The sequence below is a fragment of the Protomyctophum bolini genome (assembly GCF_963924005.1).
Source record: "Protomyctophum bolini genome assembly, chromosome: 13".
NCBI classification, from domain to species: Eukaryota; Metazoa; Chordata; class Actinopteri; order Myctophiformes; family Myctophidae; genus Protomyctophum; species Protomyctophum bolini.
In genome coordinates, this window is record NC_137874.1 from 39,808,250 (window position 1) to 39,830,453 (window position 22,204).

The 22,204-nt window shown below is 44.7% G+C and overlaps 3 protein-coding genes across 5 annotated transcripts in view; 1 reads left to right on the forward strand and 2 right to left on the reverse strand.

Annotated features, from left to right (window-relative positions):
• Positions 1-22,204, forward strand: part of zbtb20 (zinc finger and BTB domain containing 20) — a 480,443-nt gene that overhangs the window by 339,384 nt on the left and 118,855 nt on the right. The gene's annotated exons all lie outside the window — the stretch shown is intronic.
• On the reverse strand, positions 931-19,872 carry LOC308327380 (E3 ubiquitin-protein ligase TRIM35-like; the record flags this gene model as incomplete). Of its 2 annotated transcripts, XM_080780767.1 has the most annotated exons (2): positions 931-1,545; positions 19,096-19,872. In XM_080780767.1, 2 exons carry the CDS (start codon positions 19,870-19,872, stop codon positions 949-951), a joined length of 1,374 nt encoding a protein of 457 aa, XP_080636893.1. In that variant the 3' UTR covers positions 931-948. The 2 variants fall into 2 exon arrangements, with proteins under 2 accessions (XP_080636893.1, XP_080636892.1); XM_080780766.1 differs by lacking the exon at positions 19,096-19,872 and having other exon boundaries at positions 931-2,524.
• On the reverse strand, positions 18,505-19,089 carry LOC308327064 (nuclear factor 7, ovary-like; the record flags this gene model as incomplete). Its single annotated transcript, XM_080780203.1, has 1 exon — positions 18,505-19,089. A coding segment is annotated over one exon (585 nt), but the record flags the coding sequence as incomplete, so codon positions are not given.

The following is a 22,204-nucleotide window of genomic DNA, read 5'->3' on the forward strand; positions in this document are numbered from 1 at the left end:
TTCTATTGAGACATTTAAAGTCATGTCAAAGGTCATGATCTGGCATTAATTCTGACCAGTCAGAATCGATCCTGTCATGATTAAATTAAACGTATCCCCTGAGCAAGCAGGCCAGCTCTATTAGCTCAATGGTAAAATAAAATAAATGTCAGCACTTGTGCAGGAAAGCAGGTTAAAATGTGTGGTAGAAAAGGACAGTTACATACTGTATAGTAGTGCAGCTTTAACTGGAAGAAACCTCTGGCAGAAATAGACTCCATAAAACGGGTGTAATATTTAACATACTGACCTGTGCTCAGCGTCATATAAAATGTCATAACTTTTAATGTTTTAAACGTGGGAGTCAATGTTGACGCAACTGAACGACGTTGTGTGGTAGATCATGTTTATTTGATTTTCCAAATCATTCTTATACATAATTATGTCTTTCATTCAGATCTGTCATTTCAACAGAGAAGGTACATATGCCTCTCTACACACTAAATAAAACAATAACGAAAAAGTACAGTGAGCAGTAAAAGTATCATATATCGTACATAAGTACCCCGCAACATTATTTATAGTTTAATTTATAGTAGGCCTAATAATAGCCATCAATTGATTAATATTACATACACCTAAACCCCAATATTATAACATTGATTGGCATTAACATGGTCAGTAATATCATCACGTTATTAAACCATTTTGACCTGAGATCAGATTAAAAAAATGTCTTCTACAATTTTTCAAAAAAAGCAGACCTACAAGCTCGTGGCGCGCTAGGAGCTTGTAGATCTGCTATTTTTCAATAGCTAAAGCATAAAACATAATGCTAACACCAAAAGGGGTTCCCGCCCAAAATGGGTTAATGTTAACATTATTGATTGATCAAGATGCTCTATCAATCTATAATTTATCATCATCATATAATTATCGTCTTTGTCTTCATCATCATCATGTCCAGAGTTAGACACATCTAGGTAAGATCTTCAGAGGACGACCAGGACCAGTGTAAATGACTGGAAAGAGTGTGTCAGTGAACCTGTGTGTGAAGGTGTGTATGTGTGTGTTAGTATCAGGATCACAGAATGACAGCTTTCCTTCATTCCAGTCCAGTTGGACTCTGATCCTCTGAGGCTTCTGCTTCAATGAGAGATCAGTGTTTGACACTGAGGAGTGTGCTGTGTATTTATCTGCACGTAAGTATATTAACCACCGTTGACCCTCTGTGAGTCCCTTCCTCTGAAGGGACTCTGCTAACACACCTACTTCCCAGAGTGTATTGTCTCCAACCTCAACATCCCAGCTGTGACTCCCTGAGTTAAAGCCCTCAGAACCAAGGACATAGCCATAGTGGTCAAATCTCTCTGGATTGTCAGGGAGCTTCTGTCTCTCTCCCTGTGTCACGCTGGTCAGATCATCAGACAGGGTGTAATATGGATGGGCAGTGTTGGGGTCCAGAACGACAGGAGTGTAGGAGACAATGTCCTTCATCTTGTCCCAGACTCTGAAGGCCAGGTTGCCCAGGTGTTTGGCCACGTCTATCAGTGCTCCTGAGACCGGCTGTGGGTCCTGCAGTGTGAGCTGGACTCTCTCCATCGTGGTCTTGTAGTTCTGCAGGAAGGAGACGTGTTCAGCTCTCAGCTCCTCCTCTATGGCTCTGATCGTGTGTGAAATGGTTGATATGTCTGTGTTCAGACCCTCCATCTTCTCCTTCATCATCTGACTCTTCTGCTGCTCTTCCTCCCTCAGTTCGGTGATCCTGGCCTCCTCTTCATCATGTAGAAACTGATGAAGCTTCTTAAACTGTTCCTTCATCTGCGTCTCTGTGTGTCGGGTCTGGAACGTAATGTGTTCTGCTGTTTGGTCGTAGTTTGTTTTAGTTTTATTAAAGACCTCCAGTTTGTCCTGTAAAGGCTTCAGTGATTTCTGGACCTCCTCCTTGTGATCCAGAGCAGCTTCATCGACGGGCCTGATTCTTTGGCCGGTGTGTTTTTTTGAATCTCGACACACAAGACACACTGTCTGTTGACATTCCAGACAGAACAGTTTGAGTTTCTCAGCATGCAGACTGCAGAGATCCTCAGAGCCTGCTGACGTTCTCTGATGTCTCTCCTGTGTGAAGGCCTCACACAGGTTCTTCAGAGCCAGGTTACGAGGTGGACGATCCGTCGAAGATATTGCCTTACAAACTGGACACTCCTTTATTGTCTTCTCTCGCCACCAGTCCTGCAGACAGGCTTTACAGAAGCTGTGGCTACAGGACAGGAGAACGGGATCTTTAAAGATGTCGTGACACACAGGACAGGAAAAGTCCTCTTCCGAAAGACACACCTTGGCAGCCATTTTGCCTTTTCAGTAAAGCTACAAACACTCTGCTCAAGACAGGAAATCCAGCCAGTCAGTTGTGGTAACACTCTGTCTTCTAGGATGTTCCCTGAAGTTTACTTTCGCAGTGAATCGAGCAGGCTCTTGTTAAAGTCCATTCAGTTGACAGAGTCAGCAGCAGGTTGTTCCAGTGGTCTGGGTCACTATTCCCTCCTGTAGCTGTGGATGGAAACACAGTCTGTCCTCCTCGCTGGAAGTTGTGCGTTTGATCCAAAGTGCAATCTTACCGTCTCAGATGAGTCAGGTGAGGAGTGGAGCTTTGACAGACCTGTTGCACAGGTTCTATCTCTCACACACACGCACACACACACACACACACACACACACACACACACACACACACACACACACACACACACACACAGTGTGCCTGATTCAGTGTGCACCACACATACTGAATTGGTTGAATTCAATTCAATTCAATTCAATTTTATTATAGTGTCAAATCACAACAAGTTGTCTCAAGACACTTTACAACCAACAAAGATCCACCCAGAGCAAGCAACATTGCGACAATGGTAACGAAAAACTCCCCTTTAGGAAGGAACGTCAGGCAGTCAGTTGATGAATGAATCAAATGCAGACTTCCCCTTCCTTCTCCTGGGAGAAGAAAGCACCTGTACACATTTCATCATACAGGATTTACAGTTTGTAATAGTAGTATTTCCAAGGCAATTATTTGCAATAATCTTAAATGTACTTGGCTGCTTAACAACACTGCTGGCTTGCTGCAGGTATAGTTAGCCTACTTGGGAACGATGCAAGTTGGGAACCTAGTATGCAATATCCTTTTTAACCGTTTTATTCCGTTTTATCTGTCTGTGTCTGAAGCAAACTGACTGTGAAAAGTGGACTGGTTAAGTAATCAAATGACAGGTGTGTCATTAGCCTCTGCTGCAGCAGAGGCTGGGAACTCTACAGAGGAGACACTGACAGAGCCTGACCAGAGCCTTTCTCTACAGAGGAGACACTGACAGAGCCTGACCAGAGCCTTTCTCTACAGATGAGACACTGACAGAGCCTGACCAGAGCCTTTCAGAACTCTACAGAGGAGACACTGACAGAGCCTGACCAGAGCCTTTCGTGGCGCCAGGGCTGGACTGGCCATCGGACATACCGGGCATTTTCCTGGTGGGCCGCGACCGTAGGGGGCCGCCATGATTTACAAAAAACCAATAGGCGGCAGGCCACCAGGAAAGGTCCGGGCGTGCTGCCATTCTGCCAGTGCCATCATGATAATGTATTAATGTCACTGTACCTGTATATCAGTGAGTGACAAATAAACCCTCTACAAAGGGTTGTGTAGTTGTCTGTTGGTTTGTATCATTGATGTTGTTCTGTAAAAGTGGTGGTATTATAGGGGCTTGTTTGTTTGTGTGTGCCGCGACGGAGCGGGGCGGTAAAGTTTCTGCTATATCTGTACGCTGGTTGTGGTGGGCCGGTCTGGTTGTGGTGGGCCGGTCTGGGCCAAAATTCACGCGAAAATGCCCGGGCCGAATATTTGTCCCAGTCCAGCCCTGCGTGGCGGTTCTGGACAACCATGTATCCGACAGACTCAAGGATGACACTGCACTCCGTGTGGTGGTGTGGAACACTGCACTCCGTGTGGTGGTGTGGAACACTGCACTCCGTGTGGTGGTGTGGAACACTGCACTCTGTGTGGTGGTGTGGAACACTGCACTCCGTGTGGTGGTGTGGAACACTGCACTCCGTGTGGTGGTGTGGAGCACTGCACTCCGTGTGGTGGTGTGGAGCACTGCACTCCGTGTGGTGGTGAGGAACACTGCACTCCGTGTGGTGGTGTGGAACACTGCACTCCGTGTGGTGGTGTGGAACACTGCACTCCGTGTGGTGGTGTGGAGCACTGCACTCCGTGTGGTGGTGTGGAGCACTGCACTCCGTGTGGTGGTGTGGAACACTGCACTCCGTGTGGTGGTGTGGAACACTGCACTCCGTGTGGTGGTGTGGAACACTGCACTCCGTGTGGTGGTGTGGAGCACTGCACTCCGTGTGGTGGTGTGGAGCACTGCACTCCGTGTGGTGGTGTGGAACACTGCACTCCGTGTGGTGGTGTGGAGCACTGCACTCCGTGTGGTGGTGTGGAGCACTGCACTCCGTGTGGTGGTGTGGAGCACTGCACTCCGTGTGGTGGTGTGGAGCACTGCACTCCGTGTGGTGGTGAGGAACACTGCACTCCGTGTGGTGGTGTGGAACACTGCACTCCGTGTGGTGGTGTGGAACACTGCACTCCGTGTGGTGGTGTGGAGCACTGCACTCCGTGTGGTGGTGAGGAACACTGCACTCCGTGTGGTGGTGTGGAGCACTGCACTCCGTGTGGTGGTGTGGAACACTGCACTCCGTGTGGTGGTGTGGAACACTGCACTCCGTGTGGTGGTGTGGAACACTGCACTCCGTGTGGTGGTGTGGAACACTGCACTCCGTGTGGTGGTGAGGAACACTGCACTCCGTGTGGTGGTGAGGAACACTGCACTCCGTGTGGTGGTGTGGAACACTGCACTCCGTGTGGTGGTGTGGAACACTTCACTCCGTGTGGTGGTGTGGAACACTGCACTCCGTGTGGTGGTGAGGAACACTGCACTCCGTGTGGTGGTGTGGAACACTGCACTCCGTGTGGTGGTGAGGAACACTGCACTCCGTGTGGTGGTGAGGAACACTGCACTCCGTGTGGTGGTGTGGAACACTGCACTCCGTGTGGTGGTGTGGAACACTGCACTCCGTGTGGTGGTGAGGAACACTGCACTCCGTGTGGTGGTGAGGAACACTGCACTCCGTGTGGTGGTGAGGAACACTGCACTCCGTGTGGTGGTGTGGAACGTGTGTGTCAAATGTCAGTGTGGCGAATGGTTCTGGAGTTAGGTGGATTACAGACGTACATACACACATACAGAGACGTGGTGCATTTATTGTCACCCAGCGGAGTTTGCAGCTGTTGAGGCCTCGTACTCAGACAGACATACTTACATACATACAGTCAGAAATACACAGCTGTTGAGGCCTTGTGGAGTTATTCATACCATTTATGCCTTTTGCTATATGTTGCATGCATAAAATGAACCATGGCATCCTTAGGAGCAGGGAGTTCCCTTTAGCTGGCCACCAACCGACCCCCTGGGTAGGTCAGGTCCGCCTCCCAGGGGTTTAACAGCAAGATTTATCTATCTTCCTTTCTCTTTTCTTCAACACAACCTACTGAGTAGACATCCTTGATTGAGACCAAGCTTTAGATAGAATTGCAACCGAAGAATTGAGCCGTGTGAACACACGATTAAACATCTGAATGGACTAACGGTATGTTCATCTATTTCAATAACAATAACAATGTATCATCGCATATAGTATACCGGTTTAATAGCTGTAAATATAATGTGCTATTTGTGTTTCTTTGTTTTCCATACAGGTTTTAATTACCTAACTGATACTAACTGATATCTAACTGATATCTAACTGATATCCACAACTAATTATTACTGTCCTGTTAAACCTTGCTATTCTCACAACCACGAGATTAGGCCAACAGGCAAACTAAATCCATTGTATATATATTACCATTCTGTATTTTTATGTATAATAAATAATGTAAAAGACATTGGTTTGGTTTATTTAAACACTGGATAACAGTTTCAAGCTTTAGCAATAGTATATATATTTCCGAGTAATTTTCCTAATAGCAACTATTCAGGTGTTATAGGCCTTCCCAGGGGCCTTAGGTCTGAGATAATTACCTAAATTGTGCACGATTGAACAAATCAATTAAGTAAGCAGCAATAAAGGTGAAAATATTAGATTCCGGGACAGTAATTAAAACCGCTTTAGCGCTATTATTAAAAGCGACATAAAGTAGGAAGACAACAGAGGACAGCTGAAGGACACACGGACACAGTCACCCTGCCAGAACCCGGCCAGAATCCTGCCGGACAGGCCCGGAGACACCAGATTCCGGATCCCCACGCTGAACCTTCGTTGACAAGCTTGTATGCTCTACATAAAGGGAAGTGAACAAGCTGTTTTAATCTCATATTGGACAAATAAAGTCCATTGTGAGTGCATTGTGAGTGGATTGTGAGAGTGGGGAGAAGAGGCTGCTTCTTCCACACACACACCCCCCCCCCCCCCCCCCCAGGGCTCACAGGACCAGGGCTCACAGCAGGGGTTTTATGGCTGTGCCTCTGGCAAGTCAAGAGCTAGCAATGTTGACTTAGCTACTCTGGGACAAAAGAACTGTAAACTGAGATGCTAGCAACTATCATTGAGCAAGTGGATCTGCTATACCTAAGCTTGTGAACTGATGCTCACCCCTAGCCACCAAGTGTCTTTTAAGTGACCTCACCGGAAGCTTGTGGATTTGCTGCATTCATTTCAAGAACCAAACTGACTTTGAATTGACTTTGCACCTCTAATCCACTGCTATCACCAGTACAAAAGGATCATTAAAGCTGACATTGGATCATATAACATAGTGACACTTTTGCACCTATTTTGACATTGCTATTCATTGTCCACCTATTAAATTATAATAGAATAAAACAACAAAATGGCACAAGTTGAACTAGAAACGCTTAAAAAGAGTAGGACAGCCGCACAATCATCTTTCTCCAGAAGTGCTACCAAACTGGAAACAAGCGTTGATTGCGAGTCTACTCCAGAAGATGACTTAATCGAAGGATGGCAAAAAGTGCGAGTAGACTATGCAAAATTATCCGACGCCACGACTGATTATAGTGATGCTCTCACTGAGGCAGACGCTACCGCTAACGCCACTGCCATAAAGGAAATTCATGGCAAGCTAACCACCTGTACGAAGAGATGTAGAGAGGTGGAAATAAAGGCAAGAGAAGCAATGTGGGAATATCACGCCAAACCATGGACCAGTTCTGTAGAAAGCAGTGTCCAGGACGAAATATCCGTCATCAAAGCTCTCTGCACCACCCCTGCGACGGCAGAGGTCAGAGGTGGAAAGCGGGATGAGTTGGATAGGAAACTATATGAGTTGGAAGCAGTGCTGCGTAAATGGAAAGATAAGATCCCCACAGAGCATGCTATAAAAAGCAAAGTGGTGTATGACCGCTTTGCACACGCAAAAGAAAATATGTTTAGCCAGTGGGAGAGGCTGAAGATTGGTGAGGAGTCAGATTCATCCGATGAGAGTCAAAAGACGGTCTTCATGTTCCCAGCTAGTCGAAATGTCCAAGGATGGTCTAAAGATACGAGCAGGGAAGCGGGCGAAGGAGTGCATCCGGATGATGATAGTTACAGGAAGTCCCCTACACCTCCAGCTGAGACGAATGTGCCAGTACAGCACCAGTCTGGGCCCGATGTGAAACCACCCACCAGGGGCATACAAAGCCATCCTTTCAGCACGTCGCAAGCATACAGTCACGCAGCGGCCTCCAGTAGCCAAGCCATGATGCAAGGAGGTCCTGGGGGATCCCAGGGCTCGAGGCCTAAGATAAAACTTGCTGCTGTTGAACCACCAAGATTCTGCGGTGACAGAAGAGATTACTGGCGCTGGCGCGGAGAATGGCAGAATGTTCTGGATCAAGGCGACCCGTCTGGTTCAGATGACTGCAGGAAGTTCTACCTGCTGAACAGTGTAGATGGAGAACTGAGGAGAGACCTTGGATTGGACCACTGCAGAGGGACACTTGATATATTCCGGCTCCTTGAAAACCGTTATGGCAACAGAACGCTGACGGCCCGTCTGATAATGAAAGACCTGGATGCAGTGCCAGCCGTCAGGGGCCACCAACCAAGGCTAACTATAAACTTGATTCAACTGATACAAAGAGCACTGAGTGACCTACGAGATCTTCAGATGGAGCACGCCATCAACAATCCTATGACTGTCAATTCTATAGAGGGAAAACTGCCTGTAAACATCAGAGAGAAGTGGCTATTTTACCAGCAAGATGGGTACAACGGCATCACACCTGATAATTATTTTGACAGGCTCTTGCTTTTCCTGCAGAGAGAAGAGCAGGTTCTAGAGATGATGGATGATGATCTAATTCCGCCAACAGCAAACCCTGCGAAGAATCAAAATGATCGGCCCAGAGGTACAGGAAGAGATAGGTCATCGTTCACAAAGTCCACTGCCAGTGAAGTAAAAGGAGAGTATAAGCGCAACCCCTGTGTTATGTGCGGCGATGTGGCACATGGAAACAGACTTTTCAGCTGCCGGGCTTTCAAGAAGGCTAACGCGACAGAGAGAAGAGCTAAAGTGAAGAAAGCTGGACTTTGCATCAAATGCCTGCGCGCACACAAAGCTGACGAAGTGTGCGAAGAAAGATTTCTCTGCTCGAAAGAAGAGTGCAAGAAGAGAGGTGCCCCAGCTGACCATAATTACCTACTCTGCCTCACTTACAAACCACAGGCAAGGAAGGACGCCAGAGATGCCAATGAGGAAACCCAAGCAGGAAGGCCTCATGGACCAACAGAAGAGCAGAACACCTTGTTGGATGGATTGAATCTGAGCGAACAAGAACGTGAAGCATTGGTGAAGGCGTTCACAAATAAAGTGACCTCTATAAAGAGCCTGGCACAGAACAGAATCGTAAAAGAGCTCCCAGTCCTGATGATGATACTGAACGTCACAACGAATGGAGGCGACTGCGTTGGCACCCTGATAGACCTTGCCTCAGACACCAACTATATTACACACCGAGCTGCAGAAAGACTCGGGCTGACCGGCGAGGCAGTCACACTGGTCGTGTATGGTGTCGGAAAAATGGCAACCAAAGTCAGAACAAGAAGATACCTTGTGAAAATAAAAGTGTGGACCCCACGGAAAACATTGAGGCTTCACGAGATGATCTGCTACGGCCTTGAAGACATCACCAAAGCAGGAAGACGGATAGACTCTGAGAAGCTGGAAAAGTTCTTCCCAGGAACCCGTCCAGGAGAGTTAACTCGCCCAGGGAGGATTGACCTACTCATCAGTACAAGAGAGGGACGTCTGGCACCACAAAGAATGAAGATGTCAGGTGACCTAGTGCTATGGGATGGCCCTTTGGGCAAAACAGTGAGCGGTGCGCATCCAGACCTCTTTGAAGAAACAGAGATGATGACACGCCACACCTCAACTCACTTTGCACGCTCTATGAGAATGGCTACCGTCAGAGTGGAGGAACACCTCACAACAGACCCAAACAAGCTGGAACAGACCTTGAAAGGAGTAGAAGACATCCTGAGAACCGGTGGCTTCCGGGTCCGGTCCGGTCAAAGTGGGAGGTCTAATGTGACAGAAACGAAACCAGAGACACTGATCCTGCCTAACCAACTCACGGGAGAAGACGGCAAAGCCCTGGGAGTCGGCTACCTCGTCCGAGACGATAAGCTCTTCATCATGGGCTCCATCAATTTCTCCCAAAGAAAGCAGAAAATGAGGATGGAAGCTGACCTGGATGAGAAGGAAGTCATAAAGCAAACACCAAACCCCTTGACTCGAAGAATGCTGTTAAGTCAAGTGGCTGGAATATATGACCCGATTGGCCTTGTGTCACCACTGAAGCAGAAGGGAGTTATACTCGTGAGAAGAGCCTTCCAAGAAGCCAGTAAGACACCTGGGACGAGCCACTATCTGACGAGCTCCGTGAAAAAGCAGTAGAGTGGCCAATGAAATCTGCATCTGAAGTGGCTACTGCTGCCCGAGACGTCGTGAGCAAGCTGCAAAGGAAGGCCTTCTCAGCCGTCACTACCAGAGCACAAGCCAAAAAGACGCTGGCAAATGACAGTCCTGAAAAGGAAAAAGAAAAAGTCAGAAACCAAAATGACAAGCCACAAGGATCTCCAGACACCGCTGTCTCACTAAGGGAAGCAGACAAAGAACCAAAGAAACTTTGGGGCGCGGCCCTCGTGAATCAAATCGACCTAAGCAAATACAGCTCACTACGAAAGCTCTGTTGTGCTATCACTGCCATCAGAAGAGTACTGAAGATCTGGTCGCACAGGAAGACGCGAGCCCGTACACCAGCAAAGTGGGAGGTATTGTCAGCAGCAGAGACTGGAACTGACTGGTCCTGGGTGATACACCCAGCAGACTCTCCCTATCGAAATGGAGCAGCAGAAGCAGCAGTTCGCATAATGAAGAAAGCATTGAGCAGCGTGGGAGAAGAAGGCAACCTGACCGCACTGGAGTTCCAAACACTCCTATACCTAGCTGCCAACCTGTCTAATGAGAGGCCCATTGGAGCCAGAGCCCAGCTACTGGACGAAAACATTGAGGTCATCACCCCCAACTCTCTCCTGCTGGGACGCACTGGACACAGTGGAGACACCCGAGGATTCGAGTCTCCTGTGTACCCCTTCGTCCGTCTAAGAGCGATTCAAAATGAAGTGGACAAGTTCTGGAAACGTTGGAGCCAGCTGGCAGGGCCAGACCTGTTCATCCGGAAGAAGTGGCACACACCAGCTAGGAACGTCGCAGAAGGAGACTTAGTCTGGATGGCAGACCAGAATGCGCTCAGAGGCCAGTTTGACTAGGCCGAGTCGTCGAGGCATATCCAGATGGAAAAGGAGTCGTCCGGGACGTAAAGGTGAAGACGTGCCAAAGCATTCCCATCACCACTGGCCACTCCAAACGTGAACAGCTCGTTGGAAGTTGCCCCACAACCACCCTCCACAGAGATGTTAGGAGGCTGGTGGTTCTTCTACCAGTAGAGGAACAATGGACTAAAAAATATTTTCCACTGCCGGCTGGCAGTGTGCTTCAGACTCAGAGAAGCCAGTACCTACAGGTGCAACTCATGCGACTACCGCTGAGCAGGACTCCTGCACAAGCCCACCGCCGTGTGGACTTGTGTGGCTGGACTGTTTAGTTGGGGGTTGTATGTAAGGTGCACTCTTATGCGGGTGCTGGCAACACAGAAGACGTCAACAAACGTCCGCCCCATTTTTTTAGCATATTTGAACCCTTTGATGGACAATATGTATTTGCTTATTTATTTAGCTTTTGGGTGAAATGTGTAATTGTTTTATTAGTATAACCTTGTAGTTGCAATGACTTAATTTAGGTTGTTAGCGGTTTTCTTAGTCTTTACAGACAGAATACCGAGTGGGAGGTGTGGAGTTATTCATACCATTTATGCCTTTTGCTATATGTTGCATGCATAAAATGAACCATGGCATCCTTAGGAGCAGGGAGTTCCCTTTAGCTGGCCACCAACCGACCCCCTGGGTAGGTCAGGTCCGCCTCCCAGGGGTTTAACAGCAAGATTTATCTATCTTCCTTTCTCTTTTCTTCAACACAACCTACTGAGTAGACATCCTTGATTGAGACCAAGCTTTAGATAGAATTGCAACCGAAGAATTGAGCCGTGTGAACACACGATTAAACATCTGAATGGACTAACGGTATGTTCATCTATTTCAATAACAATAACAATGTATCATCGCATATAGTATACCGGTTTAATAGCTGTAAATATAATGTGCTATTTGTGTTTCTTTGTTTTCCATACAGGTTTTAATTACCTAACTGATACTAACTGATATCTAACTGATATCTAACTGATATCCACAACTAATTATTACTGTCCTGTTAAACCTTGCTATTCTCACAACCACGAGATTAGGCCAACAGGCAAACTAAATCCATTGTATATATATTACCATTCTGTATTTTTATGTATAATAAATAATGTAAAAGACATTGGTTTGGTTTATTTAAACACTGGATAACAGTTTCAAGCTTTAGCAATAGTATATATATTTCCGAGTAATTTTCCTAATAGCAACTATTCAGGTGTTATAGGCCTTCCCAGGGGCCTTAGGTCTGAGATAATTACCTAAATTGTGCACGATTGAACAAATCAATTAAGTAAGCAGCAATAAAGGTGAAAATATTAGATTCCGGGACAGGCCTCTTACAGACAGACATAGATACATACATACAGTCATACACACTTGGTCACTCATTGGGGGCGGTTTGGCACCGCTCAAAAAGGAGAGAGGACGGATGTAAAATCAGGGTACTAAAGTTTAAAAAGCCAACATGTTTCGACTCCTTAGAGTCTTCATCAGGGCATGGATGATAAACTCATCAGCTGTTAGTCAGACTTTAGTGCTGTAAAGTTTCCCAAGCCGTGGGTTATTTTTGGCACCAATTCTTATGATTTTATTTTCATTTTCTTGTCCTGCATTTCCAAATATTTTTTAAAATGATTGTAACTATTTTTAACAAAACAAAACAAAGAATTTCCATGAATTAAAATAAAAAATAATAACTTGTTTAATTCCACCAGTCACATTTGTGAACACTTTTTGGTTTAGATCAGTTTAATAAGTAACAACACAGAGCCATATCTAGAGAATGAGACACATCAAAGCCCAGGACTTTAAATGTGATATTTTTTAGGATTGATTTTAAAATTATTTTACTTGTCTATAAAGCTCTCAATGGTTCCTACCTACATGACTGCCTGCCTAAATATGTCCCAAACCGCCCCCTAAGGTCTTCCACTGCTGGCCTGCTCGCTTTTCCAAAAAAAATGGCAACTAAAAAATACGGGGAAGCAGCTTTTTGCTTCTACGGGCCGTCGCATGGAACAAACTCCCACTGTACCTTCGTCAGGCAGCCTCTGTAGACATTTTTAAAGCTCAGCTCAAGACCCACTTCTACAACATTGCTTTTAATTGATCTTTTATTTTTTCACTGTATTGCATTACTGCTTGTTCTTAATGTTGGTGCCTTGCTTTTCTTTTATTCTCCATTTTTCTGTAAAGCACTTTGAGCTGCATTTCATGTCATGAAAGGTGCTATACAAATAAAGGTTTATTATTATTATTATTATTATTATATAATGTGTGTGATAGGTTTCACCACCATGCCAGTCATGAACCAATCACTCCTAAGCTTCAACAACAGACACACTGTAGATCCACTTCATCATCTTCAATTCCAAGTGAACATGCATGTTCCTTCCTTGTTATACCAGTAAGACGCGCAAACGCGGGAAGCGAACGCAGCTCGTACATATTTGGGTTTTGGACGTATAGCTGCTTTGGGGACTCCTTATATGGTTATGGCTGAGTCATGGTGACGTAATCACTCAGCTCCATATATGGGCACAAAAGCGGGACAGACAGACACACACACACAGACATGATCTGCTAGGTCTCATAGTAAGTGCTCACTGCATTCGCAACAACTCACTGCCTTCAACAGGTACAACTCAACGTACATGTAGTCATACACACATGTGACACAGGCCAGCACTTTGGTCCTCAACTCGATTTTTACAGATTACAGATTATTACAGATTATTAAAGTACAGAATGTAAGCTTTCATATGATGTATCATTCAATGAAATTGGACAATAATTGAAGGAGATATGACCATCTAAAACTTGTTGAAACAGATATCAGATACAGATGCAAAGTAGAGAAATTTCCCTTCAAAGATTCTTCAGATTTTAGCACCTCTGGAATGGGTGTGACAATAGATGCTTGTCCACACCCCTAATGTCTTGCATAATCACTCCCCCACCCACTAACCACTCCCCCACTAGGTTACCTGTCAATGACAGTTGAGTGGACACACTGTTTTACTTGAGTTAAAGTAAAGAAATGTAGGATTAAGTTGTTTAGTGTATGTTTTGTAATAATACAATCTAAAAAGTAACTAGTAGGCTAACTGAGTTTTCAATGGATATAGGCTATGTAGTTTTAGACCAATGCTTTTACATTGTGTTGTAAATAGCTGCAGTAGGCTACACCATTTTATATACTTTAAGCAATCAAAGTCAGACAATTGACCCAGTATTTTAGATAAATAAAACCGACGCATCAGGCTATGATGCGTTGTGCGCTTGTAGATTTGCTATTTTTAATAAACATCCGTTCACATGCCTGGTTTCTATTTAGTGTGCAAGGCTTACATCCGGTCTAAAGCCCACCCACTGTATGCGCTGATTTCCATACACAATCCGTATCCTCCCCTCACCGGATGTTGAATTAACAGTACTAACGGCCATATTTTGACGTTATGATTTAAAGAAAAGACGAGTGGTTTTGGCTCTTTGCGTGTGGAGGAGAAAAAAAAGAAGCAACGCGCAACACTCTTCCATGGCTATGAAGCAATACTAACGGGCAACGTTTCATTAGTTTTATACATTTTAGGAGTGAAAACATGTGTTTAGTAACACACGACACACAGACAGCTAGCTAACTAGGCTAGCTAGCTGTTAGCCTGTTGTTGTGTGATGGTGGAAGTCTATTCTCCAGGCTGGGAAGCGTATTTGAGTAGCTACGTGGTTTTGTTTATTTTCCTGTAAAGTATAACCCAAAAGCTCCTCCATACTATAGCCATGTTTACAAACACAGAAGCACGCTAATGGGCGGTGACCAGAGCGTGAAACCTCAGGACAAAGAGATCCCAGGACCAATCGAAAACAACATGCAAATCTCAGAACTGCGCTTCCCTGGCCCCAAAACATTGTTAAAAAACAAGCCTACTTTGACATATAAATGTATACGTTTAATTTGCCCAAATGAACAATCTGTTGGAATAAAAACGTTCTTCAACATTCAAACTCTGTTAATATGAAAAAAAAAGAAAATCACATTAAAAAAAAAACGATTTTATTTCGACCATTTCGACCATTTCATTCTGGCGAGTTGAGGACCAAAGTGCTGGCCTGTGTCACACATTACGTTCACTTCAGCCACAGTCACTGAACATCAGCCACCCGGTTATTGGGTCCCAAAATAACAGCAATAGTACACCTTGAATCACATTAGTATAGGCCTGGCTACGGCACGGCTTACAACAAGCAGCAGCAGCAAAGAAAGGAAACACAGGGACAGACATCCGGATGGACACACATAGCTGTTCATAGGAGTGGCTAGCACCACTCAAAATATATATATATGGAAAACGTTCCTACCTTGAGCCGTCTTCTACTGGACGTCACCAGTTGTGTAGGACAGGTGATGGCCATGGGGTCAGGGGTCAAACTGTGACGTCATCAGTTGTGTAGGACAGGTGATGGCCATGGGGTCAGGGGTCAAACTGTGACGTCATCAGGTGTGTAGGACAGGTGATGGCCATGGGGTCAGGGGTCAAACTGTGGAACAGTTAAAGAGACAGAGTCCCTCTCTCTCTACAGTGATCCTCGGACGAGCCCTCCAGCGGCATCTCCATCCTCCATACTGTACATCCTGTATCCTGTCAAAACATACAGTACACATGCAGCTTAGAACTCTACAGACAGGTACAGTCACTGAACAGGTTTAATGTCCTGCCAGTCAATAATAGGGCTGCCGGTAAGGATCATTTCATATTGGATAATAGGTATTCAGCAACAGAGCAATTTAGGGGCCGTCAACAAAAGGTCTCAACTTGATCTGTAATTTGTATTTTCAGATGCTTTTAAACCTAATGATAATGGGCTCAACAAACTCTACATTGTGCAGGGCAATGTAAGGACGTTTATAAAATTGTAGGGACAAAATTGGGATTAAACGGATGGTGTGAAAATAGCCGCTCTAGAAGCTCACAACACTGCGTGGAGCGACTCATTTTGTGTGCTTGTAGATATAAATATGTCTACAAATGTCTATAAAGATGACATATTTTAACTTTGATGCCTGTTCTGTTTACCGTCCTGCTCCCGTCCACTAGAATGACTCCTGGTTTGCCCTGATCCCATGTGAACGCAGCATTACTCCTGGTTTGCCCTGATCCCATGTGAACGCAGCATTACTCCTGGTTTGCCCTGATCCCATGTGAACGCAGCATTCCTTCCCAAAGGGCCCTATGGCAGCTCTCACGCAGGCTGTTACCTGTTAGTGTCAACCACGGTCTAACTGACTCTGATAACCTGCAGCCTGCAGGGTCCCTTTTATAGGGAGTGAGACGTACCAAATCACATCACAGCAGTTAACTCACAATGAGCACAAACACAAGGCCCATGAGTTAACACGCCATTACTGAAGGTTTTAACAAACCAACTTAAACATCAATTTCCAGGACGTCCATTCATACACAAACTATAGTCTCTTTTTAGATAAGATTGCTCTGGAATCAAACACCCCTCCTCCTCCTCCTCTCTCTGCAGAACTTAAGGGCACCTTCCCAATCAACAGGACTGCCACTGCAGAGTGCAGAGGGGAGAGGGGAGGTGACTCACAATCAATTCAACTTTGGGTTCAATAGATCAACATATTTAATACCATGAATAGTAGTACACTATAGTAGTATATGAGTGTTCTTCAGTACTGTAGTACCACCTGGTATGGATGTACTGTACTGTATACTACTGTTATTAATCAGTACTGTAGTACCACCTGGTATGGATGTACTGTACTGTTTACTACTGTTATTAATCAGTACTGTAGTACCACATGGTATGGATGTTCGTCTCCAGCCCTAAAGTCACAACTGCTGCAACAACTGAACATGTTGTTCAAGGATTGTCGGACAACAACAACTTCAGAAACTTTATACATCCACGTATGATAACAGCATCCTAAGGTTAGCGAGGAATATCACCTCTAATACTAAGCATGTGTTGTATGGAGAATATAGGTTGCTACCTCAGAGAATGTGTTAATATATCATGCAGTCTTAAAGAGGCACTATGTAACTTATTGTTTACTGAATAAACTGTAATTTTGTCCAATCTGTATGGTATGTGTTAATGCAAAATAATGTATACAATATGTATGTAAATACAATATAACTTATATAGCTTGTATTTTGTCTCCCTGTTCTTCTATTGAGACATTTAAAGTCGTGTCAAAGGTCATGATCTGGCATTAATTCTGACCAGTCAGAATCAATCCTGTCATGATTAAATTAAACATATCCCCTGAGCAAGCAGGCCGGCTCTATTAGCTCAATGGTATAAAAAGAATGTCAGCACTTGTGCAGGAAAGCAGGTTAAAATGTGTGGTAGAAAAGGACAGTTACATACTGTATAGTAGTGCAGCTTTAACTGGAAGAAACCTCTGGCAGAAATAGACTCCATAAAACGGGTGTAATATTTAACATACTGACCTGTGCTCAGCGTCATATAAAATGTCATAACTTTTAATGTTTTAAACGTGGGAGTCAATGTTGACGCAACTGAACGACGTTGTGTGGTAGATCATGTTTATTTGATTTCCCAAATCATTCTTATACATAATTATGTCTTTCATTCAGACCTGTAATTTCAACAGAGAAGGTACATATGCCTCTCTACACACTAAATAAAAAAATAACTAAAAAGTACAGTGAACAGTGAAAGTATCATATATCGTACATAAGTACCCCGCAACATTATTTATAGTTTTAATTTATAGTAGGCCTAATAATAGCCATCAATTGATTAATATTACATTTTATACTGTTGATAGTTTCATCATCATCATCATGTCTAACTATGTGTGTGTGTGTGTGTGTGTGTGTGTGTGTGTGTGTGTGTGTGTGTGTGTGTGTGTGTGTGTGTGTGTGTGTGTGTGTGTGTGTGTGTGTATCAGGATCACAGAGTGACAGCTTTCCTCTGTTCCAGTTCATTCTTTGCCGAAAACCTGAATATGATTAATATTATATATCGTTCATGTTTTCGTTTTTTTTACCAGTTTTTGTACCATTGCTGTCATGGCCGTAACTTTGTTGTAGAGCTACATGAATGGTAAAAGACATGATTACATTTTGATCATTAATGGATGATGAAATGATTTATTTCCACACAACAACTCTAAGGTATATTAATGACATAGTAAAATGTTGAAAATGAGTGGTATTCCCCTTTAACAGGTTAATTTATACACCTAAACCCCAATATTATAACATCAATTGGCATTAACATGGTCAGTAATATCATCAGGTTATTAACCCATTTTGACCTGAGATCAGATTCAAAAAATGTCTTCTACGATTTCTCAAAAATAGCAGACCTACAAGCTCCTAGCGCGCCACTCGGTGGCGCGCTATGAGCTTGTAGATCTCCTATTTTTCAATAGCTAAAGCATAACATAATGCTAACACCAAAAGGGGTTCCCTCCCAAAATGGGTTCATGTTAACATTATTACCATTATTGATTGATCAAGATGCTCTATCAATCTATAATTTATCATCATATAATTATCGTCTTTGTCTTCATCATCATCATCATCATCATGTCCAGAGTTAGACAGATCTAGGTAAGATCTTCAGAGTACCACCAGGACCACCAAGGTATGGAAAGAGTGTGTCAGTGAACCTGTGTGTGACGGTGTGTATGTGTGTGTTAGTATCAGGATCACAGAATGACAGCTTTCCTTCATTCCAGTCCAGTTGGACTCTGATCCTCTGAGGCTTCTGCTTCAATGAGAGATCAGTGTTTGACCCTGAGGACCCTGCAGTGTATTTACCTGCAAATAAGTATATTAACCACGGTTGAGCCCGTGTGTACCCCTTCCTCTGGTGGGACTCTGGTAACACACCTACTTCCCAGAATGTATTGTCTCCAACCTCAACATCCCAGCTGTGACTCCCTGAGTTAAAGCCCTCAAAACCAAGGACATAGCCATAGTGGTCAAATCTCTCTGGATTGTCAGGGAGCTTCTGTATCTCTCCCCATGTCACGCTGGTCAGATCATCAGACAGGGTTAATGCTGGATGGGCAGTGTTGGGGTCCAGAATGACAGGAGTGTAGGAGACAATGTCCTTCATCTTGTCCCAGACTTTGAAGGCCAGGTTGCCCAGGTGTTTGGCCACGTCTATCAGTGCTCCTGAGACCGGCTGTGGGTCCTGCAGTGTGAGCTGGACTCTCTCCATCGTGGTCTTGTAGTTCTGCAGGAATGAGATGTGTTCAGCTCTCAGCTCCTCCTCTATGGCTCTGATCGTGTGTGAAATGGTTGATATGTCTGTGTTCAGACCCTCCATCTTCTTCTTCATCATCTGACTCTTCTGGTGCTCTTCCTCTCTCAGTTCGGTGATCCTGGCCTCCTCTTCATCAAGTAGAAACTGATGAAGCTTCTTAAACTGTTCCTTCATCTGAGTCTCTGTGTGCCGAGTCTGGAACGTAATGTGTTCTGCTGTTTGATCGTAGTTTGTTTTAGTTTTATTAAAGACCTCCAGTTTGTCCTTCAGTGATTTCTGGACCTCCTCCTTGTGATCCAGAGCAGCTTCATCGACGGGCCTGATTCTGTGGCCGGTGTGTTTTTTAGAATCTCGACACACAAGACACACTGGCTGTTGACATTCCAGACAGAACAGTTTGAGTTTCTCAGCATGCAGACTGCAGAGATCCTCAGAGCCTGCTGACGTTCTCTGATGTCTCTCCTGTGTGAAGGCCTCACACAGGTTCTTCAGAGCCAGGTTACGAGGTGGACGATCCGTCGAAGATATTGCCTTACAAACTGGACACTCCTTTATTGTCTTCTCTCGCCACCAGTCCTGCAGACAGGCTTTACAGAAGCTGTGGCTACAGGACAGGAGAACGGGATCTTTAAAGATGTCGTGACTCACCGGACAGGAAAAGTCCTCTTCCGAAAGACACACCTTGGCAGCCATTTTGCCTTTTCAGTAAAGCTACAAACACTTTGTCTTCTAGAATGTTCCCTGAAGTTTACTTTCGCAGTGAATCGAGCAGGCTCTTGTTAAAGTCCATTCAGTTGACAGAGTCAGCAGCAGGTTGTTCCAGTGGTCTGGGTCACTATTCCCTCCTGTAGCTGTGGATGGAAAGACAGTCTGTCCTCCTCGCTGGAAGTTGTGCGTTTGATCCAAAGTGCAATCTTACCGTCTCAGATGAGTCAGGTGAGGGGTGGAGCTTTGACAGACCTGTTGCACAGGTTCTATCTCTCTCTCACACACACACACACACACACACACACACACACACACACACACACACACACACACACACACACACACACACACACACACACACACACACACACACACACACACACACACACACACAGTGTGCCTGATTCAGTGTGCACCACACATACTGAATTGGTTGAATGTATGTATTAAAGTCAGGACAGTCTTTTATCTATTATAAAGTTTAGACAAGACAAATAGTCGTATACGTATAGGGAACGAGAGAGTGAACAGAATGGGGAAAGTTAGTGTTTTACAATGTACAGTACGCCGTATCTCATTAACCCTTGTACAGTACACACCATAAACACAGACAGTATATTCCAGTCACCTGCCTGCTCTTCATGAGCAGTTAAGGGTTCCGTGTCGTATACAAATGACTAAATGTGTGTTATTTTTTTCACATTCTAAAACGGGTAGTCCCAATACTTCATTCTGATTGGCTGGTTACCATCACGTGACCGGTGTGAATTTCACCGATAACCCACTCCTTCAATCACTTTGTATCATCTTGCAGCCTTGTAGCTGAACTGGGGAAGGAGAGCGCTTGATTGAATTACAAACACATGCCGTGCGGGCGTCTAAGCACCGCCCGGCTCATAATGACTGTGAATGTGTGGCTCCAGGCAGCCCCGTAAAAACATCAAGCGCTATTCTCCCGTCACATAGTCTACTTGCCGAGCACAACAAGGAAGTTATATGGCTCGCTCTGGTAACGCAAAGCATAGCTACTTTTGTGAATTAAATAGTTTTATTAGGTTAATATGGTACATATGTTTGTAACCGTTTTAGAAAAGCAATAAGCCTTATTGCTTAATTTTGGATGCAAGCTCCTCCCCCTCTCTGTCGTTGTGTGTGTGATGCATGAGATGACATTGGTGTGGTGTTGTGTGCCCATATGATAAAAGGCACAGGGAAATATTCATTTATTTCTGCCTGTATGATTTGTGATGGAAGACTATAGTTTTTATCAGTTGACGAAATTGTACATTTATTTAGTCTTAGTTTTAGTCATCATAACTTAGTTTTTATGTAGCTTTTATTTAGTTTTGTCAGTGATAAAAATGGTAGTCGATGGTTTTTTTTATCATGGTTTTAGTTGATGAAATCAAATGCAGACTTCCCCTTCCTTCTCCTGGGAGAAGGAAGCACCTGTACACATTTCATCATACAGGATTTACAGTTTGTAATAGTAGTATTTCCATGGCAATTATTTGCAATAATCTTAAATGCACTTGGCTGCTTAACAACACTGCTGGCTTGCTGCAGGTACTGTATAGTTAGCCTACTTGGGAACGATGCAAGTTGGGAACCTAGTATGCAATATCCTTTTTAACCGTTTTATTCCGTTTTATCTGTCTGTGTCTGAAGCAAAGTGACTGTGAAAAGTGGACTGGTTAAGTAATCAAATGACAGGTGTGTCATTAGCCTCTGCTGCAGCAGAGGCTGGGAACTCTACAGATGAGACACTGACAGAGCCTGACCAGAGCCTTTACTCTACAGATGAGACACTGACAGAGCCTGACCAGAGCCTTTACTCTACAGATGAGACACTGACAGAGCCTGACCAGAGCCTTTCTACTGGGAACTCTACAGATGAGACACTGACAGAGCCTGACCAGAGCCTTTCGTGGTGCCAGGGCTGGACTGGCCATCGGGCAAACCGGGCATTTTCCTGGTGGGCCGCGACCGTAGGAGGGTTTAAAACCCCCCCCAAAAAAACCCTTTTTTCTTTATTTTTTTGACAGGCAGGCAGGCCAATAGGCGGCAGCCACAACAGACACACTGTAGATCCACTTCATCATCTTCAATTCCAAGTGAACATGCATGTTCCTTCCTTGTTATACAACTCACTGCCTTCAACAGGTACAACTCAACGTACAGTCATACACACAGTACGTTCACTTCAGCCACAGTCACTGAACATCAGCCACCCGGTTATTGGGTCCCAAAATAACAGCAATAGTACACCTTGAATCACATTAGTATAGGCCTGGCTACGGCACGGCTTACAACAAGC